The sequence below is a fragment of the Oenanthe melanoleuca genome, chromosome 7 (genome assembly GCF_029582105.1).
Source record: "Oenanthe melanoleuca isolate GR-GAL-2019-014 chromosome 7, OMel1.0, whole genome shotgun sequence".
NCBI lineage: Eukaryota > Metazoa > Chordata > Aves > Passeriformes > Muscicapidae > Oenanthe > Oenanthe melanoleuca.
Genome location: NC_079341.1, coordinates 15,497,819 through 15,521,939, shown reverse-complemented (window position 1 = coordinate 15,521,939; position 24,121 = coordinate 15,497,819). Strand labels below are relative to the sequence as shown.

General features: G+C 40.8%; 1 protein-coding gene across 2 annotated transcripts; it reads right to left on the bottom strand.

The window, feature by feature from the left end:
- Positions 1-450: 450 nt before the first annotated feature.
- Positions 451-23,369, bottom strand: NFE2L2 (NFE2 like bZIP transcription factor 2). Of its 2 annotated transcripts, none has more exons than XM_056496863.1 (5): positions 23,161-23,369; positions 5,523-5,792; positions 5,270-5,365; positions 4,758-4,934; positions 451-2,838 (listed from the first exon to the last, which is right to left on the bottom strand). In XM_056496863.1, the coding sequence occupies exons 2-5, from the start codon at positions 5,787-5,789 to the stop codon at positions 1,639-1,641; spliced, it is 1,740 nt and encodes a 579-aa protein (XP_056352838.1). In that variant the 5' UTR covers positions 5,790-5,792; positions 23,161-23,369; the 3' UTR covers positions 451-1,638. The 2 variants fall into 2 exon arrangements, with proteins under 2 accessions (XP_056352838.1, XP_056352837.1); XM_056496862.1 differs by lacking the exon at positions 23,161-23,369 and adding an exon at positions 16,828-16,932.
- Positions 23,370-24,121: the final 752 nt, after the last annotated feature.

Sequence of the window (24,121 nt, the reverse complement as noted above, 5' to 3'; positions counted from 1 at the left end):
GGATGGTACAAATACAGTAGTCCCTGCAAAGGCTGTAAGGATGCTGCTTGCCCCTGGCTTTCACATTAGTGAACAAATTAAGGAACAAATAGAAGTGCAGGGTAGGAGTTTACTGAGATGTCTGTTTAATAGCCAATTTGTAGAGAATTTTTTCTGACAGACATTAGATAATATAGTTCACGGCAAGGGGAACCCAGGAGCTTTTTAGGTGCTCTGTGCTTTGCCACAGCCCCTGCCTGTGTTCAAAAGTTACTGTGTATCAGTGTCGGAAGACTGTCCAGGGCCATGGCTCCGTGTGCTTTTCCCTTGATGCCTGTGCTCTGAAATTGCCATCTTCAAATATGGCTTAGTCCTCATGCTTTAAGTGGCAGCAGTGTCTTGGATTCCTCCCAGTGCCCACCCATGATATGGACCATCAGTGGTAAGAAAAAAATCACTTCAGATCAAGCATATGTTTTAGAACTTGCACAGGGATGAAGACAGTTTTTAGTATTCAGATCAACAAGTCTTAAAAATTATGCATTTTCTGTATTTAAACAATCCAAAATGATCGAGTGCAATGAGTTCCTTCGAGTAGTAAAAAAATGCTATTTATTTGCCTATTTTTTATTCTTTTATAAATCATAATTTAAACTTCACAAAGCTTTTCATTCACTGAGCAGAGATTCCAAACAGGACAGGTGGCTAGCTGGTAGTGTGCAGTTTTCCATAAGCACCAAAGTAACCGCAGGGACACAGGATGCTCATTGGTTGAAGTCAGAGGCACAGTAGTGGATTTCTAGGAGAATTGCTCTAAAGCCTATAGAAGTTTTAGCTGAAAAAAGGCATAATGCTGACAATGCTTTAACAGATTTTACATGCCTTTGGAGGAAAGATCTCATGAATTTACATAGTGTGCAAGGAGGAAAACAAAAATGTGAGCTTAGCATCGCATAGACTTGAAACTTTGTGTTACATGGCCTTTCCAAAGGTTATTAAAATGAAGCATTAGTAATGCTGACAGTGCTATGTAGTTTAGTATTATGCTGCAGGAAGACTTAGCCTTGGAAAACCAGCAAGGATTTCTCTTCTTTAGGGAAATAAATGTGTATGAAGTAGAGTTTAAAAAGTTTAATGAGCTGATAAAGCAAAATCAAACACTGAGTGTCAACTTTTATACAATGTTAATATATTAAATATAAAGCAAGTATAAATGTGTAAGAAAAATGGGGAACACTATTGCATATTTATAAAAAAATATCAGAAACCATCCTGGTTGTCTTGCAAGAAATTATATTTAGAAGGCTAAAATCATTTTTATTTATATATATCAAATAAATCTAAGAATATAACAATAGATAGGAACAGTATATAAATATGGCATATTTAAATATTTACATAGATGTGGAAACTAGTCAAAGTGGTGCTGTAAGAAGGAAGTATCTGTTACAAAGTCAGATTAAAAATTTTGTGTATGTTCATCTGCAGTATGTGATTAATTTTCAACTTGCATCTTCTGTAAACTAACAACTTTAAAATTATTATTGCATAGACTTACTTGACAAAAATTACTTAATTCTGTCCACCTCACAGTAAAAACTATCATGATAATGATACAAAAATAGTAACTCAGAGAACAGGAGCCAGCTGTACTGCCCTTCAAAGTTTAGTCCCTGACTTCCTGCTCTTAGGAACAAGAAAGACATTGCCATCTCTAGTTTGCTGCAGTGAATATTCACTAGGAGAGTAAGGCTTTCCGTCTTCATCACGTAGCATGCTGAAGACCTCGAGGTACAAGCTGGTGAATTGTTTTTTCATTTCATGAAGGCTCCTGTCATGCTCTCCTTTTTCCTTAAGCAACTTCTCTTTCTCATCTTTTAGGTTACTCAAATCATGCTCCAGTTCTACTATATTTTCCAGTTTTCTTTTACGGCAATTTTGAGCAGCCACTTTGTTCTTGCCTCTCCTGCGTATATCTCGAATAAGTGTAAGTTGGGCTTCATTGAACTGCTCCTTAGACATCATTTCACTGAAGTCCGCAACAGGGAGATTGATGATTTTTTCAACAGGAAAAGGGATCTGCAGAGCTCTTGCTCTTTGCTCATCTCTTGTGAGATGAGCTTCAAGGCGGCCTGGAGGTTTATTTTTTGAGAAGGGAGCTTTGGGCTGGCCAGGAGCAGGAGGGGGTTCTTTCTTTGGTGTGGCTGTACATGGCAAACTTGGTGTTTGAGTGCTTGCCCCTAAGGAAGAAAACACTTGATCCTGGAGATGCAAAGAGTAAACACCAGCACTGCTCTGCAGCAGACTTCCAGGAGCACTATCCATGTCCTCCATTTCAGAATCACTGCAACCCAAAGTCTTATCTCCATAGGCAGATTCCACAGAGTGTTCTGGCGATGCAACGCTGGAACTTGCATTCAGTGAAATACCAGAGTCAGAATCGGTACATTCTGCTCTGGTCCCTGAGCCATTAAAAGCTTTACACAGTGCAAAGTCAGAAAGATCAATAGGTTCACTTAGAATCTCTGCCAGAGATTGACTGATTGTGTTTGTTGCTGCTGCATCACCGTTCCCCTTTGTATCAATAAACGTGGTGTAAAAATCCTCACAGAAATCAGGGTTTGAAGAGGATGTGTCATTTAAAGAGTTCACACTCAGCTGGCTGGTGTCTTCTGGTGGCAAAATGCCAGAGAAGGGGCACTCCATACCATCCAGGAAATCTGGACTGCAGTTAACGTCTTTTTTCTGCATGGGTAATGAGCTGCAGTAATTGTAGCTGTTGTGCATCTCTGCCGGCTTGGCTTCAGGGCTCGTGACTGTGCTCACCTCAGCCAGGTTATCATTTTCAATGTTCAGGACCTAGATGGGGAATGCAAGGGAGAAGCTGAGCAACACATCTCCAATTGATGAAACCCTTTTCTATAACCCAAAAGCATTAAATAGCTATCAACATGGACACAAAGGGGTTTTGTAACACCACTGTAGTCCAGATGACTACAGCACCCCTGTGCTATAAAGAGGCAATCGGGGAAGACAGAGACCAAAGCAAGAGCACAACACCACTTGTTCTGGACACAGCTATTTAGAGGAAGAGAGCAGAGCCTCTAGGGGTTAAGAGCAAGATGCTGAAGACACCCATTCCAATGTGTTATGGAAACTGCATGGAGCCCTCCTGGTCTGGTAATTGCTAATGGGGATCCTGGAGCTGCCAGGTCTGAACTCCTCACAAGCACCACTGCTAGGAATGGCATGAGTGCAGAAATGTGTAATTGCTGAATGAGACTTCATGAGCATGTACACCAAACAATTACTTCTAGCACTATTACTTTCATGTCACAGTTCCTCAAAACCAAGATTCTTCTAGGATTACTGAATGAAGGTGCTGTTCATCACACAGCAGTGTAATTCCTGGTGAAGTAAGAAGAGTGCTAACATGGAGCCTGGCAAACACACGTTAGTTCAGCTGGCTAACACCAGTGTGAGCATCAGACTGCTCCACTGATGGGCTTGCTTTCACTGGCTACAAGAACACCTTTCCAATGGGCTGGCAGTTGCCTAACTGAAGCTAAAATAAGCAGGCCTGCTGTTCCCCAGGAATTACTTAACTAGAGGTTGTTCATGGATTAAGCTACGATTTTCAATGTGAGAGCTCTATTTTTCCATTTCTCTAAACATAATTTGTATAAGGCAGTGCCCTCATTTTAATTATCCTTTTTTTCCAGAAAAATTATTTAACTACTATTCAGAATTACTGCAATAGATTATTTTGGTTTGATTTCTTAATGTATTTTCACCATCACTGCTGCCTCTTCACAGCCAATTACCCTTGTTACTTATGTTTAGGCCTAACATAGCAATCAGGTTAGAAAACTAGAAGAATATAAAAAATAGAAAAAGATTAAGGGAAAAGGGAGAGTGGCAGGAAAAATTCAGCTCCTTTCACTTTAGTGTTTTGAAATATGATTCAGATTTATGGGCACTCCACCAAGCAATCATCTCTTGCATTAATAGCATAAAGTACAGCAGCATGCTGAAAAGCATGATGACATTCTACAATAATATATTTGAAAATAAATTTATGCAATTTTATAGTAAGATATAAGGAAAATAGAAATATAAACATGGGATAAAAATCCCTACATATTCTCTGTATTAGCAAAGTGATTTTCTTGTTCCTTTGAAATATCCAGTTCATGTACATTACACAAGTTGTTCTTACTGAATATATTTGAACAGCATTCATATAAATACACCTGACTTTTGTGTACCTAAATATATATTCTATTATCAGTTTTAAAAAACCTTTTCCTTAGATAAAAGTTGAATGAAAAAATAATCATATTTACACAATCAGATACTGCCAAAAAGCCCCCCAACATTTACAGTAACACTTGTGAAAACAATTCCTGCAGTAGATTCATGAGTGAGACGTGGCAATTTTTGAGCAGCTGAATTTTAACAATGATCAAGCTGCATCAAGTTGAACACAGAGGCAAACTTGCTAGTGAGAAAGTGACTTGCTAAACGTGAGGAAGTTCTGACTGAAAAGTGTTTCATTAAGGCTTATCCATAAACAACTAATTTCATTCTTTCTATATGTTTTTCAAGATATTCTTTTTGAAAAAAACTAAAGCTTATATTGAGTTGTAAGCACTCTACAGGTGTAGAAACCAAGTCATAATCACCCTCTGTTCAGTTGCTATTGTACTGCCTTCTCCAAAATACTAGAGTCCTTCAAAAACATCATGCTTTGTTTTTCAGGTGCTTATCATACAAACCTGTAATTCTGCAAGGGAAAGTAATTCTTCCCAAACTTGCTCTATGTTCTGCATGTTCTCTGCATCAGTGGGTTGTACTAGATCAGAGGATTCAGGTGGCTGAGTTTGATCAGAGGAAACAAAGGCTGGGTTGCTGACCTGAGCAGGAACCAGTGACTGAAATGCAGCTGAAGAAGCCTGAAGGGTTTGAACAAGAAAATAAAAAGCTGAAGCAATGATAAGTAAAAAACCCACTCAAAAAAACAAATGTGCATATTCCAAAGCAAAAATCTAGTTTTTGGAGATCTACCATTTCTGCAGAATAAACAGGTATTTCTTAAAGAAAAGCTTTTTTTTTAATATAAAGAAATAATATAAAAATAGTTTTAAGGCTACTCACTGCTTTATGCCAGCTGGAGCCAGCTTAAGGAAAAAACTCAGGATCACAAATTAGTCTTATGCTTAGTCAGAGAGAACATGAGACTGACCCTGTGGAAGACCACCCATGAAACCACTGAATTGTGCATTTTTACCTCATGCTCATCTATAAACGGGAGTGCTTCTGCCAAGAGCTGCATGTAGCCATCAAAGGGCAAGGCCTCTGCTTCTGGTTTTGAAGGCTCTGTGGTCTGAATAGGAGAGTAATGAAAAGAGGTTACTGCATCTTTGAGTAATGAAGATCTTCCATTACAGAAACACATGCAAATTCATTTCAGACAGCCACTGGCATTATGCCTTCCTGTGAATGGCAACAGGGTTACACACACCCAAAGCACTGGAGTTTACCTGTGAGAAAGCAACGGGTGGCTCAGTGTTTTCTGACTGAATGCCCTGAGCTGGCTGCACAGGAACAAATTCACCTGTCTCTTTGTCTAACTCCAGCTGAGCCAGCAGGGCTTCCTCCTGCTCTTTTTGGAGCTGCTCTTGTCTTTCCTTTTCAAGTTTCTTCTGTTTCTCAAGTTCATACTCCTCCTGTCGCTGACTAGAATCAAAAACTTCACATCTTGCCCCAAGGTCTATATCTTGCCTCCAAAGGATGTCAATCAAGTTCATATCCTGCAACAGAAATGCTTTTTTTAAGCAAGTTTCTCCCCAGCAGAACTGGTTTAGAGCAACAGCAAAGCTTTTAATCTCTGTGTCAAATGGGTAGACTCATGCAACTGAAGTTTATTCTCTTAGTCCTACAAAATGACCAAAAATAAAATATGGCTCTGTGTGACCCTTCTGAAGTGTGTGATCTGGTGGTTTGGTTCCTGTGGCCCACACACAGGCTCACAAAAACCAAGAATTTATTACAATTGATAAGGAAATACAAAAACTAGCCAGAAGATAAATATGTTCTTCTTTTTCGATTTGTCTCATAGAAAACATGAAGATACAGAATGGATTTGTCACAAATAATTTTTAGGAGAAAAGAGAGAAATTGAAAAGTTTGACCATGTAAATTTTTTCCACACATTCTTGTAAAACTGCAAAAGCTGACTAAAAACATGATGGAGGGTTCCTGAAGTAACTATAATAGCCATACTGCAAAATGTATTTTATAATATTAATTCATCTTAAAGATGGTATTCATCTTAAAGATCAGCAGAACAGGGCTTCAGAGCTTGAAGAGAATCTGGTTTCAAAGACATCAAGTGACATAACATCACTAGGACTAAAGACAATTATTAAGACTATTAGTAAAAACATGTAATTTAAAGCTTAGTCTGTGTTGATGTTCTAAATGTGGCTCGTTTGGAGCAGCTGAGTATAAACAGTGGTTGCAGGGTCTCAAATACTGTTAATGAGTTGGCCCCTGGCTAATCACAGGGTCCAAATGGAATTCTGCTATTTAGGAAAAAGCAATTGCTTAATACTATTTGCTTTGGCTACAATTACCTTTAATTTATTGCATCAGGGTTTTTTATTGGGGGGGAAGGGCAAGGGGGTTAGAGGATTCTTTTATTTTAGTTTTTTCTTGTTCAAATAGTCAATATTTTTAAGGCTGAAGTCTAGATTATTTTCTTCTATGAAGAAAACCTAACACTCAAAATTTATCAGATTTGTATGCCTGCTGATACGGAGTTTTAATACTTGTTAGCCACATTTTTCAGATGGGTAAATGCCAACCATTTAGCTTGTACCTGGAAGTTTTTAATTTTACATCAGGTTTCATTATGCTTAAAATTACCCTTTAGGGGCAGCATGTAAAAATAATGTTCAGTGTTGGGCATCCTCATCAGATTAGCACACTACAAGCAATACACCAAACACTGCATTTCATTTAAACAGAACCCTCCTGATTCACCCAGCAGCTCTACACCCAAGATACAATTTTTTGCCATCACATCAAATTCGAACATTCCCTTCTCTCTGAAGGTTATTTTCAAATAGAGAAGCAAAGCAACCTGAATGCCAGCTCATGCTGCCATTCAAAATGATCATGTCTGTACAACAGCTATGGCAAAAAGCTTTAGGCCCAGTCCACATCTGAACAAACCAATTCAGTGTCCTTACTCCACGTGGCATGAATGACTTCTACTTATAACTTAAAAAGTGAATTTTTACTAAAATTGACTAGTTACGTAAAATATCTTTGTGTAACACAATGCAGGCACTTCCAAATCTAAAACATATTTAATATACCTTGCTGGGAGAGACCAAATGCAGCTTTAATGGCCAGCAATGAAGAAGCTGAAATTATTAAAGTGGCTGCCCAAGACAATGTTTGGTCTTTCCAGATTGGCAGGGTAAAACGAACTAATTAAGTTCTGCAGTAATTTGAGATACTGCAATATGGTATAGCTTCATTAAGGGCCAGTAGTTTACCAGCTGCTCAGTGTCTCCTTCTGCAGCAGATCCAAAAGTGTTTCCTAGTCTCTGAGCATTTGCAATATGTTCTGGATAAAAATGCAGGATCTGGATTTTAGAGCTCACATTTGAATTATTCATTTACAAAGCACCATTAAAAATGTGACTCAAAAGATTTTTGTTTTGTGCATGTGTGTATAATGCACAAAAATACCAGAACTGGTGATCAGTTTCAGGTTAAATCATGAAATCAAGTTTTTCTTTCTGTAGTTACAGAGCTACAGAAGGCAGAACACATTTTCCTTAAGAAGAAAATCCATGTAGCCTTAATACAAAAACTTAACACTCAGCTATTACATCTTTCAGCCTTTCTAATGGCAATATCCATTATCAAAGTAAGTAGCTTTGGGCACTGCCTCCTTTGTGGGATGTCTCCAAAGACACCAGCTGACCAAAGAAAATGCTGTGGCTGTACAGCACTGCCTCTCTGTGTGTGCAATAGCCAGTTCAGGATTCTTTTCTGAATGAATATGCTTGCATACTTATCAAGATTGTCAGGATCTTGAGCTGTTGTTTGACAAATATAACAGCACTGATTGCCTCCTGTCACCATTTTTCAAGGGAGCATATTTAGGTCAGTGTCTTATCTCTGGCAGAGAGTTGAGCTTTGCCAAACAGTCATGCTCTACCCTTGTTGGGAGCCCTTTAAATTTTATTTAGTTGTGCTAGTGACACTTAAAACCAAAAGGATGGGTTGTTACCACCATGTAAGTGTAAAAGAGCCCTCTTATTTTCAGTTTGAAAAGTTGTACATAAAAAATACAGCAATATTAGTCTTAACTTTGAACAATTCAACTAATTACTCTCAACATAAATGGGCTATATGGAGGGAGTGTTCCTCTGGTCAATATGCTGATATGTAGTATCTAACAGCACACTGATTTAAATATTAACCTGCCACTTAACACTTATCTATAATTTCAGCCAATACTTTTAGTAATACTTTCCTTTTTTTAAAAAAAAAAAAAAAGCATCCTGGTCATTAGTCCAAAGCCTCAGGTCAAAGTTAAGGGAGTCAACATTGACCAGTGATTCACTGAGGTATGAATCACAACCACAAGCACGAGGTAATAGCAAAGAACTCTTAAAAAAACCCTTGCAGCCTAAAGCAAACATTTTGCAATTTTGTTCCTTTAGCCTCCCTACAGTCTTCCTCTTTATTTCCCTGCCTTGTTGAACACCAGCACACACATACACAGAGCTACCCACACAGGCATTCAACTTCAGGTTCATCACTGAAGCAGTTTTCCCCCTTCTGCTGTGAAAGCATCCCGTAAGTAACTGTATACTCCATGCCTGGAGTGTTAGAACTACAGCTATTCAAACTCTCCTGTGCCAGAGTGATCTGCTGTTTTTAGATTCCTCAACACGATGTGCTGGTGTCAGAAAGACTCATTTGGAGGGACAAGGGAGCACAGACTGGCAGCTAAACTGAACACGTGCACCCAGAGTCCTGTGAAAGGGTCTGACCCAGGGCTGGCTGCTGCCCTTCAGAGGCAGGCTGACCACTTCCCTGAATACCAGACACAGTTTCTGCAAAGGCACAGCCTCATGTGACAGCCTCCACAAGCACCCACTTGTTCTTTCCTCCGTTGTGCAACTCCTTGGATTGCATCAGAGGAAATGATGGGTTTGGCAGAGCCCGGAGGCTGTGCAGGAAGAGCCCAGCCTGTGCCCAGGAGGGATTGCAGCCATGGTGCTTCCCCCTTGCCTGGAGCCCAGCTCCTTCCCTCTGAGCACCAGGGCCAAGGGCAAACACATTATGGGACTTAACAGTGCATTACTGTTGTCCAACAGTTTTCACTTTGGAGATAATGGTATGGGTTTAAGATTTTCCCTAGCAGAGAAACAGAGATTTGATTTTGGTTGATTTGGGTTTGATTTTCTTCCCAATTTTGAAGACAGAGAAACAACTTCTCTCAATAGAAGACATTTTTGCTTTCCCATGATCCATGTAAGCAGGAGGTGCCTTGTACTGATGGTTTGATTTTTCTGTTCATTTAGTGATATGCTCTTCCAACCACATTGATAGCTTAGTTTGGACATATAAAGGCACTTTTAATAAGATAAACATAAATGTTAAACAATTCACATTAAGCCACCATCTGGCCCCCAATGGAAATTTTCATGTTTTAGATTTACATATCAGCATTTGCCATCTGGGCAGAGTCTGTTATACATTTTATGAGAAAATTTCCAACTACATTGTAAAGTTTGACAATTAACTCTTATTGCTCCTAAGCAAACATTTGCAGAAGGGTAAACAAAGGAAAGAGACCCCGTTTTCATGTTACTTTCATAGACTGACTTCCGTGCTTTAAACAAAATGCTAATCGTTTGTTTCATCCCTGTCTGGCTTATCTAACTGGTTTTGGTGGTATTTGGAAAATAAGCCATTTACAGGTAGCCTCGCTAGAATGGAAACATCCTGCAGCCCAAGTGTCAGCAGAGAATCTCAGCACCTTCAACCCACTGTAACCTATCCCCTGGAAACAGAGCATGTTGTGAGGCTGGTGCATTTACTTCGAAAGTCATGGCTTTTGCACCTAAACTGAGATAACATGAGCAAAATCTCTCACCAGACAAGGATTTGTTTTCCTTTCCCATGATCTGTTAGCACCTAACCCCACAAAGAGATGATTTCACATGCCAGCATGAATCAACAGAAGAGCAAGAGAATCAATGGCTATTGCACCCAGCAGGGAGCTCTGGCCAGCCCCACATGAGGAGCAGGAAAGCATTCCTAGAGCTTACTCACAGAAAAAGGGCAAACTATCCCTCAATTCTTACCTGTTTACCAGAAAGTGAAGGGAATGAAGAAAGCATTTGCCTTACATGTAAAACATGTACCTTACACTTCTGCTTTAATAAAAAAAACGACCTTGGAAATGAGACAGGCTCCAGGACCTGAGACACTTCAAGGCAAGAATGAAAAGGAGGCCATCAAGTAATACAGCAAGTACCAGAGGAGCTGGAAGCATCCTACCACAGTGGAAGCAACAGCTGAAGGTTTTCACTTCGTTATCCTCTGCAGGAACTGATTTTGTTCAAGTAGTTTTTAAGAATTATTTATAAACAATTTTTTGTTTTCAGATGATCTCTGGCATTTCCACAACTACTGTTTGGTTTTCTAAGTCTTTTTCAAGGTAGGTTACTTAATTACAGCTTACAATTACAGAACAAAATTCTGGACATATCGGACTTATGCTTAAGAGAAGGCACAGAAAGCAGATAAACTTAGCCCAACACCCTAACTTTTTAAAATAATTGAGAAGAATGGGGAAAAGGGGATGACAGAAGTGACTTACACTAGTGGGCAAAGGGATACAACAGAAATTTCAGACATCTGAACTCAGGGTTTGGAAGTGTGACAGAACAGACAGCTGTCAAACAAAGCCACATGAGAGCAACTTGTGCTTTGTGAATATACAAGGTCAAATCCTCAACTGCCCTGCAGAGCTGTCTGCTGTCCCGCATTTTTCACCAAGACCTTCTAAGAAATCTGGGAGGAAACCAGGAGCTTGGATGGATGCAAGGGGATGTCTTTTTTCTGTCTTTCAACACCTGTGCCACCTAACACTGGTGTGACTGTATTGACACTAAGGCAGTATGTTTTGACACTACACCAGCCTGTTTCTCTTTCTTTATGCCCATTTTCTCCTCCTGGTCCTAAAGTCTGGATGCCTGAGCCACAAAACACTCTTAAAGCCCTGGCAGGCTAACTTACCTAGGAAAGGACTCAAAAAGGGTTGAAAAGCCCTAGCTTTAAAGAAGTGATATTGCAAAAGAATTTTCACTGGCTGTCTGTATAAATAAACCTGTTGAATGCTGTCCATGCTGAGCATGCATCTTGGGACATTCTTCTGCCCAACAGAGCCAGGTAAGGTCAGTTCCTGAAATGTTAAGTCTATATATGCAAATTTCTATTTTCTTCTAACATACATCACATATTTTAGACTGTACCTCCCACTGTATTACAACAAGCTCTCTTAATAAATGTCAAGTTGTCAGGATCTACACTTATAAATTAGATTAGCTGAAAAATTCCTTGGCTGGATTGTTCAGCATTCTTAAGCAACCTTCACTACAAGCCTTGTCTAAGGGCATTACCCTGACAAAGGCTGGGAGAGGCTCTGACTGGCTGGAAGTACAATTCTGGGTAGTACTCCCCAGTCTCTCAGCCCTCACTCCAGAAACAACTCCTCTGAGAGGTGGATTATTTATATATTTTACCTGAAATGTCATCTTCCAGGAATGGTATCAACAAAGGCTAAGTCTGTAAGTTATGTACAGCTCTCAACATGATGGTTTTCTTGAACACATCCCATGGCAAGCAAGCTTTCCAAACTGCCCGGGAAAAAAACATACCTCATATATACCTCGTAAAAACCACACCCTGTATAGTGAAAAGACAACTTTCTTTAAGCCTGAAGAACATTAAATGAGCAAGAATGTAACTGCAATAAAAAATAGCTGTTGAAGGCTGTTTATGGTCATTAATGTACTAACTTTATTTCAGTTCCAAGACCTGCAAAATCCTAATGCTAACAGTAAAGCAAGACCAAAGCAGGTAAAGAAAAACACCTTCATGAGAAACACAGCGAAGATGAGGAAAAGGAAGAACACAGAACAGTTGACTTCTTCACTCTGGCAAGTTTTCTCTTTTTCTGCAAAATCAGTCAGTCTCCACCTCCCTGACACTCCTTAAAACACTGGACATGTACAAGTGCCTCACAGCACTCCCAGCCTGGGGCACAGCAGCAGGAACAACACTCTCCTCTCTGGCTCAATCTCACCATCCATAGCCAGAAACATGGATCTATGTCCTGTTCCCAGCACATCTGGGCTGCTTTGAGGTGACCATTTATGGTACAACAGATCAGGGGATTCTTGCTCAGTGCTGCAGATCTTTCTGCAGAAGACTGTTTCGTGATCTCAGACACTCCAGAAGCAGCTGTGCTTCTCTAAATTGTTTAATCAATGCATATTTTATATGCTAGGTTTAAAACAGTATGAGCTTAATATCGAGTGTTGTTTCCAGGGACTGAATGGGGTCTGGACTGATCCCACCTCAACTTACTTAAAAAAAAAAAAAAAATCCATTGTCTTGTTTGCATGCCTTACAGAAAGCAAAATCTTAAGTTTGACATTGGTATATATTTTCTTTGTCCAGTACTAGATCTATCATGCATTTTATCTGCTCCGAATGTCTTTACTTCTGCCTTAGTCATACGGAAAAGACAGATTAAGGTCTAACATGGTGAACTGATGATAATGAATTTTTCCTGAATAAACTTAATTATGCCCATATTTACAAGCGCTACCGTGGCTGCTCAAAACAAGCTAAAAATGGCCATGGCTGTCATCCCACTTCTTCAGACTTAGTCCTAAAACTCCTGACATCCCAGAGTGCTTTCTGAAGCATCTGTATCTAAAGCAATGAGCCACGTATGTTTTCAGAGCCTTGCTGTTTTAGTTAAATGGGTTTTTCCCTTTTCGGTCTTAATTATATCATGTTAATCCAATTTTCACTTTTCCACAGTATACTTGGCCAGTAGTGTTGCAGTCCTTTACACTCTAATTCTGAATCTCTCGTTCAGCTTAACAGAGTAATGGACTTGCTATTTCTTTATCTTGCATCAGCAGCATTACAAAATTAAGTCAATAAGCACAAAAAGTTAATATGTATTCAAGTTACAACCTATTACACAACTTGCACAATGAACTTGGGAGGCTGGCAAAAATACGGGATTGTTTTCATTAGAGTGGGTTAGTCTGTCTATTTGTTTTCGCTTGATGCATCAACAAAATTCTGCTCTGCAGCCCCAACAAGTAAAGTGAGTGATTCTGCTGTGGCTGACTTTCTAGCTGTTGTCTAATCACCATGTACTGCACCACATAACTCCATTTTGAAAGGTATTCAAACAGCAGCCATCTCAGATAGACCAGCTCTTTCTGAAATTAAATATGGCTTTAATGGCTTTATTTGTGTTTGGGTTGGTTTTTTTTCTTCCCAAGTTAAAACAGCATCATAATGAAACAGGCATTTCTTGAATTTTGTCATTTATACAACAACAAAAGGAATCCCCTATATGTAAACAAATAATAGAAGAAAAATACTGCTGATCTTTTAATCACTGGAATACAAAAGCCTTTGCATCCCACTTCACTTTCTATATTGAACCTACAGTATTTGAAAAACAGTTGCCTGTTAAATTATTATCTTCAAACCAGTCTGCCATATCCAGCCAAACATGTACTCTACAGACATTGCCACAGGATACTCAGTAGTTTATACTAGTTTATACATAAGAGGATTTGTTTATAATAGTGGCTCAGTCATCTGGGAAACATGATCCAGTCAAATTACAGCATATTATTTTGACCAATCAAACAAATCAGGAAGCAAAATGAACACAGGAACAGGAAAAATAACCTAAGAAACTGCAAATAACATTAGGTTGTATAAATCTTGGGTTATAAGCTATTAACCACTATTTTGATTTCACACCTTTTGGAAAAGCATGTTTCAAACCAAATATGAAAACTGTGTGTTTGTTTGAGGGTCCATATTGCACCACACTGACATCTTAGTTTAGAATGCCCATTTCCAGCTGTGGTTTTGGTGATGGCTGGGCAAGCTACAGGGTCAGCACCTGTGTGTCATCATAGCAGCACCAAACCTGGATGTGCACACTGCATGCTCTGACACCACAGGAGGCACATCTCGTCAGCTTCCACCTCACTCATCTCACAAGCAACTTACTTTGTTAGTGCTGTTAGTGGACCAAACTGCAGTGGTAAGCAACTGGAGTGCCTGGGTGAGTTAGAAAGCAATGAGCTTCACCCAGTGTCCTGCTAGCACATACCCAGCAGCTCTCTTTCAGAAACACTGACAGCTACTGTGGCTGCATCACAGAAATTCCATACAAACACCTCATCAGCCAGGGTACTATCTTACGGCTAAAAGCTTAAGAATAGGGTTATGTTGCAGAACCAGTGTTTGCTCCAGGTGTGCCCCATCTGGCAGAGTACACAGGTACACAGTTCCCACTGCAGTCTATGGGGCACAGGTGTTAAATACCATCCTGAGTCAGTTCTGCAGTTAATATGTCCCTTTTCACATATATAATCCATCTAGACACTGCTGGGAATTCAGTGCACAGCTCTCACTAAACAAGCTGGGTCAGGGGTTCTTTTGAGTGTTCAGCCTCAAATACACTTACTATTTAGTTTCTGTAAGGGGAAAAGAAAACAAACCCAGAAAACAGGCCAAAAATACATTGCTATTCAACTGCTCACCACTGGGCAGTACAGAATCATAACAGATTTGAGAAAGGGATACCCAGAGGGGCATGTTTTAGCTGTGCTGGCAATATCTTTCCAAAAGAGTAATTCATGGTTAAATGGCACTGTGAACTTAATTTGACACTGTGAACAGCCTTCACTAGTGACATGCTTCAGTCAATAATACCATTCAACTCTGCACTGTTGACCAAGAACACTCTGCCTAAATTTACACAGAGCATCATAGAAATCTCTATTCAATTTGCATGAAAGGAGTTCATACAGCTTTTCCCTTTTCTCTACCACACCAAGATACATGAGTTATCCTTCCATAGAATGAAGCAAGGGTAGATTTAACTCATTTTATTAAGCACTTGTAATCCATACATTTACCTACAAAAAGCAAGCCTCTAGAAATCATCAGGCCCCACAAAGGCTTCAGGAATCTCTTTCACATGAAGGTCCTGCAAAGTTAAACAACTAAATCAGAAAGCTCAGTAAGGGCCAACAAGTCAGGCATCTACATGCTCACAGTGTCCAATTTCTGTCCACAATGACAGCTTTTCCTTAAAAAATGTAAACCCACTGAGAAAGTGAACAATAACTGGATAGAAAACTAAAGCTTTGTCTGTGTCGGGCATTTCAGCCCTCACTTTTCAATTTATAAATTCTGAAAGCAAAAGGATCTAACTCATCTTCCAAGGCATAAAACAGAACAGGTAAAAGGTTTTAGAACTCTTGCCAAAGTAATGTTCAGTGTCTTCAAAAAAGCAAGAAAACTGCAAAGCTCAACCATCAGTAACTGTCCTTCCATCCAAATCAAGAGCCTCCACTGCCCACCACTTTCCTCAGACCTTCTTCCATGTCTGTCCCCTTGGAGTATACAGTAGACTCATAGCCCATTTCCTCAAAAACTCTCTCCCCAAGCTTCATTTTCAATTTAAAATAATTCTATGGGTCTGACCATAGTGACACTATTTCAGAATAATCTGAAGCACTCCACTAACAGCTTTATTATTTAAATGGCTTCCATTCTTCACTTTGCCAACAAAAAGAAACTTTGAGAGATGAAAAATGTCTAGAGATGTATGCATTAGCTGTCAGCTGAGCAAAGATTCCCAAGTGGTCAGTGCAGACTAGACTCCTGAAATGGTCAATGATAAAGGATTACAAATCAAGCCAGAAAACATTCCATGGCACTACAACATTTCACTCAGTCACAACACTTTATACTAGTTGAAGAATTAACCTGATAACATTACAGTTCAAATACTAAAACCAAAATAGAAAGCACGGTATCAGAAGTCACTGTGCTTTAATTCTCTGTTACAACCCGTTATAGCTTTTACAAAGCTATAAGGCACATTAATATGATGTGCATTTACATTGCCAAATAATTAAATTTAAATAATTTGGAAGACCAGCTGTCAGAAATCACAATTTAGATTAAAATATAAATTCTGGTTTTCATATTATGCTATTTTACCAGCACAATTTTTTTTACTGACTTCTATTTTCATCCTCTGGCATCTTAAATCCTACTTGTTTCAAAAGTTTACTCAGGTTTGATTTATTTTATAAATATCTGTCACAATCTTCCAGAAATTCCTCAGCTGACACAGATCTGCTCAAAACCCATCTACAACAGAAACAAAGCTAAGTGTGAATATAATTCTGTGTCCTAAAACAAAAAACATGTTCATGCATCTCATGTCAAGTAATTCACAGCAGATTGCACCAGGATTTGCAGTACAGCTGTACCAAGGACACTTCATGGCTGTATTATCTGCACTGGTGCAGACACATCAGTGACTCCTGCTGTGATAGTGGTGAAGTGAAGCATTAGTGTCACAAACTGGGGTGGAACACCCACACTGACAGGTCTTGGATGACCTCTGCTGCTGCAGTCTCCATGTTCTCCTTCCAGTCAGGAAGCATCTGAAAATCTTACCCTTCTGAGCTAAGCTGCACCAGCCTTCAGAGCCACCCACTCATCCCTGCCATCCTCTCTTGTCCACTGTTCTGCTAGCCAGCTGACTGTGGAACAGGTCATCTGGTCACATAACTGCACGCAATCCAACGGGAAATACCCCGATTTAGAACAAAATTCAGTCTTCTTACCCAACAGCATGTAACTCAAGCAAACAGCTCCTGAAGGCAGAAAGAAGAAATCATGAGGAGCCCCTGCCCAGGCAGCAGCTGCAGAGCAGACATTGAAACTGGCCCTCTTACACAGGAACAAGCAGCATTCCCAGTGCCAGTCCTGCACCAACCACGTGCTGCCTGGGAATTCTGAATGGGGATCTCCCAATGGGGAGCCCAAGCAGCACAGGAATTTTTCCACTCTAATTACAGCAATAAGTAGGAAGATACTCATTTTATCACAAGGTTTCAAACAAACAAAAAACCCCATGATCTTTTGATCATAGCTCTTTACAGCAAAACGGTGGTGATGACCTGAGAAGGAAGCAAATCAAAGTCACAGCAACTTTTCACGTAACTCAGCTGTTGAAAAGTCACTGCTTTAACATTTTCTAGGTATTAATTTTCAAACATAGCAAATAGACACACCCTTAATCGTAAAATAAACCTCCTCTTACAGGCACGCTATCAACCAAGCTCCTTCTGAGTCAATTTCCCAAGTATGCAAACTTTGTTTCGCAAGCTGTCTCCAGGAGTGAAATTTTTGTTGTACTTACAAGAGACAGCATGTAAAATCAATACAGCAAACAGCAATAAAACTTTGAAACTGCAAGACAGAAGTGGGAGCAAGGAGGGAAAAGTTGATATCTTTACATTTCATAGCCTTACAGAAGATACTTCCTTAAAAGGTTTTAAAGAGATGGCTTCAAACTGATCTTACATAACTTTGCTGCAACTTCAATCTTAAAGGAACTTTCTTTCCCTTTCTCTTCTGTTTTTTAACTAGATTGCTAATAATAATACTGAAGAAGTTAGGCTAAAAGTCTGACTGTAAGTCATGTACAAAATTGAGTGGTTTCAACTCCCTCAGTACTGCAACAGCATCCACATGAACAGACATACCTTATGAAATGGTTTCGTTTACATTTAAAGACAGAAAACATTAACAGTCATTTACAGTACTTTTCAAATAACTGCTAAACAGAAACTGTTTTATATTCCTTCTTCCCAGTATAAAAACTGCAGCTAACAAGGCACAAATCAGAAATCTGAACTGACATAATAAAAAAACTTCAACTGCATCGGTAGCGCACAAATTGCAGCCACCTAAGTATTATACTCAGAAATAAGTATTATTTCTAAGGTATACCCATTCTACTAGAGCTGTATCAAACAGTACTTGTGCTAGGGTTAAATAATATACTACTGAGCAGCACTTATACTCTGCTGGTAGGAATGCTAACTTAACTTTGATTTAACACTCTTATTATCTCCTAATAGCTTTCCAGGATGTCCAGAAAAACATGTCAAAACATCTAAGTACTTTAAAGTGAATTTTGAAGTGCATATTAACATATAAATTAAGAAGCAAGTACAAAGCCAATGTGTTGACACATAACATTGAAAAATCAATGTGTCACTTCAAGAAAACACAGAAAATATCTCACCAAGAATTCAAAATAGCAAAAGACAGAAAACAGAAGATCCTTCATAGGATGAATACAAATGCTCTTCTCCAAAGCACTCAAATAATTAAACACTTTTATCTGTACTAGAAGTTGTTACAGATTGCTTGTTACCCAAATTAATATTTAATTTAAATGTATGATGCCAAATTAATACTTAATTTAAATGTATTGTTCTGAAAGACTTTGCTTCCTTTTGAAATAGCCACTGTTGGCATATACATGTTAATGTAAAACTAAAGTAATATTACAAAGAGATAATATAATGGGGAATACATATTTTTACTTCCTTAAAGAGGAGTAAAAAAATTAAGAAATATGGATGTAGAAATCACAGAAACACAAAAGTGGGTGTTGCTCTGATTGTTTCAGTACTGTGCTGCACAGAGCAGTAGCATTGCTCTTTTACTTTAGAAAAACTTCAGTGCTATAAGACAATTAAATTCTTGCTACTGCCAATGAGTACGTGACTGTCACTAGCTTTGCCCATACAGAAAGCAGTTACTGGGTAGGAAAGCTGTAAGCACAAAATGCCTATCTTTAATTGAATGCACTTGCCAGTATCTGTTCCAGATAAGCCATCCATGGTTTCCAGCAGTTTTATCCACCACAGATAGCACTGCCACCTTCAGTTCTTACCGCTGGTTTAATTGTTTACCTTAATGAAACAGATATGCCATAAAAGAATTGCAGTTGAGCAACCCTGAGGGGCATTGTGGTTCACTGTATATCAGCCATCCTGGGATAACACAAATTCAAAGTCATGACTTCCAGCTCCTCCTCCGTGACTTCTCATTGGTCACACTGGAAGACTTGCAGAGGTAGCAAATGAAGTGTTTTCAAAAGCAATTAAATCAGTTTATTGCTGAAAAAGGACTAAGCAGACCAATGTCATATTCTTTCCCCTTCACCTAAAGCAGCACTCTGTGGCACAAAGTTTAACTTTGGTATAATATACCAGATCAGAAAACTGAACAGACTTCAAACCCTTTCAAGTTTTCTAGGAATGTGCTACATTAAAATAATAGGTTACTTAGGGCTGGAATGAGATGGAGGCCAAAGCAAACTTTAACCAGGTGATTAACCTGGAGCCTTTGCAGGACTTCTTGCTGGCTGCAACTCAATCAGCAGGGGGTTAATATTTAATTCATGCCAGTGGGTTACTGCCTGAGCTTGTACTGCACTGGCCTCAGCCAAGACAATCATTGGAAATACATCACACTTGCACAAATTGGCCTAAATTTAGTGAATGGTTTAGTAATTTTAAAGCTTATCTTTATAACTGTGAAGAGAAAAAAAGAAAGAAGCAGTGCTTAAAATACAAAAATCAACCTAATTTCTTCTTCACAATGAATCATAAACCCAGTGTTACAGGTATGGGTACTCGTGGCACCACTTACTGGCATCTTCATCTGGACTTTCTGTATTTTCTCTTTCTCCCTCAAGTTCACCCTTTTCTGAGCCTGCAATTGATTATTTTCATTCTCCTTATAAAGTCTACTGCATTCCAAAAACTTTCAGAGACAAACTCCATCAGCTTTTGCTGTTTTGAGTTTTCTTAGTTCTACTAAAGGAACAAATACAACAAAATTTTACAACTATGTATGAAAAACTCTAGTAAGGAATAGTATGAATTATTTTTACTAAGAACAAATACTTCACCTGGGACTTTCCACTTCTAGTGTTCTTCAACATCACCTCAAAAAGCCCAGCAGACTCCACAGGTATGTGACATTTTTTAAACAAAATAAGTATGTTCAAGATGCTACTGCTACATTCATTTCAGTCAGGATCACAGAAGTAGCAGTAACTATCAAACAGGTATTTTTCTGCTTTGCAAATTTAAGAGGCAAAGAAAGCAAAAAAAAAAACCAAAATGGTATTCAGGTGCAACAATAAATACAATAATCATTTTCAACCGTTTCCCTGTCTTTCAGGGTTATACATAACCTATGGCATTCTTATTCAGGATCAATATTATAACATCTCTATTTTTTTCGATTAAAAAAGAATAAAGTAAGAGACAGAAAGCTAAAATTTATTCTTTCCCATGAACATTAGTGGGAAATTAACATAAACCTTCCTAACTACTCACACAGTCCTGTAAAAACATCTCAACTTCTTTAAAGCACATGAGAACATCCAGCTGCCTTCTGCTGACAATGAATGTTCTTTTTTATTCCAGTTTCGTCTCTTTCAAGTATTTCCCAATAAACTTTCAAAGCCAATCTCTCCTCCAACTCTGAGTGCTAAAAAATATTTTCTTCAAGACAGATAGTCAGGTTTTCTGAGACAATGAACTAAGTTTCTAATACAGCTCTAAGTTCTTGGCACATTTTAAAGACATGCTACAGAACAGGGTTCATATGATGGACATTTACTACACTAATAACAATATCCAATTAGCTGCTCTCCTGAATGGATTGACAAGATCAGCTCCTGCTAGGCTATATTCATTTCAGCCAAACATGCTACACTGCATTATATCTAACACTGGCTTAACTGAAAGATATTCTTTTGTGAGTTTTGAAGGAAAGAAAGCTCTGCCAATACAGCTGGATATCAAGGTGAGCACAGAACTACTGGGAACATAAAAATAAATGCATTTTTACTTAAGGAAGTGCTTGTGATACACTTTCATCTACTTCCTCCAAATTTGTCCTCCATTTTAGTAGATATCAATATATTCAGAAATATGGGCATTTCTTAATTTTATTCACACACAGATAAATGAGTATGTATATCTACAGATATATTGATCAGGTATTCCTATTCAATAAGGTTATTAAATCTCATTATCAAGAACATTAAAAAAAAATTTTTAAAAGAAAAACAATAACTGAAAAAGCTGACTTGCTGCCAGTCCTGAGTGTGCATACTCACTTATTTGTCTGCTTGGTTTTGCTGTTTTGTTGCAATTAGTCTTACTTCCAATTTAGTGCAACCCACAGCTTCATTATTTGTGTTGGAAAGGGGATTCTTTTTGCCCTCTTGTTGTGAGGCTCAAAATTTAGTAACTAAGTGGCTTGTTGAATTTTTTTACGAAATTACAGGAAATCTTTTCAATAATTTTACATTTACTGAAGAGAAAAGCTACTAAGTCCTGCCTTCTCAAGTGTGATTTGACACTCAGACCACTTGTTCCACTGCAATCTTTTTTTCTTGGATGATTTGAGGTCCACGTAGGCAATGTTCCATTTCACCTCTGTGCACAGAGGAGCATCCTCTTTCCAGGCAGAAAGGTACAAGAAAGGAATGCTTTTTACAGGAATATTGCAGGCAATAGCCCTGCTACCTCCCCCAGAAGTATGTAGCTGAATGTGGAGGTCTTGCATTCTGGTTCAGGAGTTTGATCAACCCCTACACACTCACCTTTACTGCTATAACTATTGCTACCAAGATACCAAGAACACCCTTCCCATCTGCTGGCTTGCAAAATCTGAGGGGCTAAATGCAGATTGTGTTCCCCCTTGTTCATTCTGAGCAAACATTTTATGGTACAGGGTATGTGAATTTTACATTTAATGAAAACATTTAGGACTATGTGTCAAAGATGATGATAAGTTGCTATCTACAAAACACACTGCCTTTTCATGCTAGGTCTGCAGGAGAAGAAATCAGCAGCTGCTGAGCTCAGATAGGAAAAGTGCAACAGGTGGCTTAGTAGAGAGGGCTTGACAAAGCAGGCAGACGAGTAACAAAAGCGAGGTTTCTGGAAGGGAAATCACAATGAATTTGGGAAGAAGGTACAAAATCACTTATCAAGGAATTGGTCTGTTAAGAGTACCTCAGGAATGAGACCAGAAGTGCCTGGATAACATAGGCAGAACCAAATTCACAGGGTGCTTATGTAGCACAGGCCAAGACAGTGATTTCTGTCACAGTATTTGCCAACAAACTGAGGAGGCAAGGTGGAGGTCATGGCTAGAAAAACAGATGGGCCAAGCAGTGTTATGAGCAGCCCAAGACTTGAAAGGACATATCCAACAAACAGAAAAAAGTACATCCCATACTGCTGAAGGCATGGCACCTGTAGGAATTACCCACTTATATATCCTGCAGCATAGATAATGTTAGAACAAACTCTACTGCATAGCATATACTGTACCAACACACACCAAAAGAGCATCACAACACTTGAGTCTTAACTTTGCAGTATGAAAAGAATTAAAGCAGCTCCAGAACAAGTTTTAAGTATTACTTCCTTAAACCTAGCATTTTGTTGTTAAGGATACGTTTCTATTCAAACGCCCAAGAAAAGCACAATTATATAAATTTATAACGGAGTTCAATTATGTTTTCAGTTATTCAGGCAGCTCTTGTGCAACCAGTTCGCAACACAGCAGTGCTGAAGTTGCCGAGGCTCCGAGAGAAGCGGCTGCGCAGCACGTGAGTACAAACCAGGCGCACCTGTGAGCCCGGCAGAGCCCAGCCCGGCAGAGCCCAGCCCGGCAGAGCCCAGCCCGGCAGAGCCCAGCCCGGCAGAGCCCAGCCCGGCTCTCGGCTCGGAGCGCCGAGCGCGGCCGGCGGTTCCAGAGCGGAGGTGCGGGCCAGCCCGGCGGGGCTCCGCGGCTGCGAGTGCGAGGCGGATCCGGAGCCGCGCCGGGACAGCGCGTGTGTGTGCCAGAGCCCGGAGCGGGCCCGGGCTGCGGCAGCGGCAAGCGGCGGTAACTCACCCGAGAGCGAAGCGCCAGCGCTCGGGCCCGCCGGGGGCAGCGACTCCAGGCTGCGCCCGGCCCGGGCAGCCCCTCCGGAGCCGGCGCCTCCCCGGCCGCTCCCTCGGGGGCGGCTCCGGCCCCTCGCCCTGCCCGGCCCTCCCCGCGCTCCCCAGGCTGCGGGCGGCGGCTGCGGGCGGCCCTCGCTGACCCCGGCCCGGCCCGGCCCCCGGGCGGCGCGGCCCCGCCCCTACCGTGACTCAGCACGTTCCGGGGGCGGCCCGGCGCCACGTGCTCCGCGGCTCGTGACGGCCGCCCCGCCCCTCGCCCTCACGGCGGGCCTGCCCGCGCCGCGCGCCGCTCTCTCCTCGATCTCCGTGGCGCGGGGCCGGCTCGGCGGCGGCGGCTGCCCCGGCACCGCCCGCCGCTCCTCTCGGCGCTGTTTGGGGATGGGGCCGCGCCGGCACCGCGGCCGCTCCCGCGCTGCGCCCCGGCCCGGCCGCGCAGCCGCTCAGTGCCCGCCGGACCCGCGGAGGCGGCTCCAGGGGCTGCCCTTGCTCCGCGTGTCGGTGAGTGGAGGAGCGGCCCTGCTCCGGGCGAGGCCGGGGAGTTCGGCGCTGGAGCAGGGAGCAGTGCCGGCAGCGCGGAGGGACGGCAGAGCCCCGGGAGCAGCCCCTGTGCGCCGGCTGCCGCTGCCCGGCAGCGCGTCCCGAACGAGCCATCAAACCAGCCCACACAGACACCGGGAGATTCGGGCTTGGCCTACGGTGTTTGGAATTGGTAGCTCCGGGCGAGGCTCCCCTCCGAGCTGCGTACTAGTCCTGATACCATCTTATCAACCTTTCCTGGCTATTTAATATGCAACACACATTAAAACAACACATCACAGCCCCCACGCATCTACTTCTCAGGAGTAGCAAAGCACGTGCCAGAGCATGCCTAAAAGGGGGAATGCCTTAGAGCAGACAGGCCACAGGCTGGC

Bases quoted from the DNA above. Each gene is read 5' to 3' on its own strand.
- NFE2L2 (XM_056496863.1), bottom strand. From the start codon at position 5,789: ATGAACTTGATTGACATCCTTTGGAGGCAAGATATAGACCTTGGGGCA. The intron at 5,366-5,522 runs GTAAACTCCAGT...TCTCCTATTCAG, and splicing joins CACCCGTTGCTTTCTCACAG to ACCACAGAGCCTTCAAAACC. The intron at 4,935-5,269 runs GTAAAAATGCAC...CAAACCCTTCAG, and splicing joins CGTTTATAGATGAGCATGAG to GCTTCTTCAGCTGCATTTCA.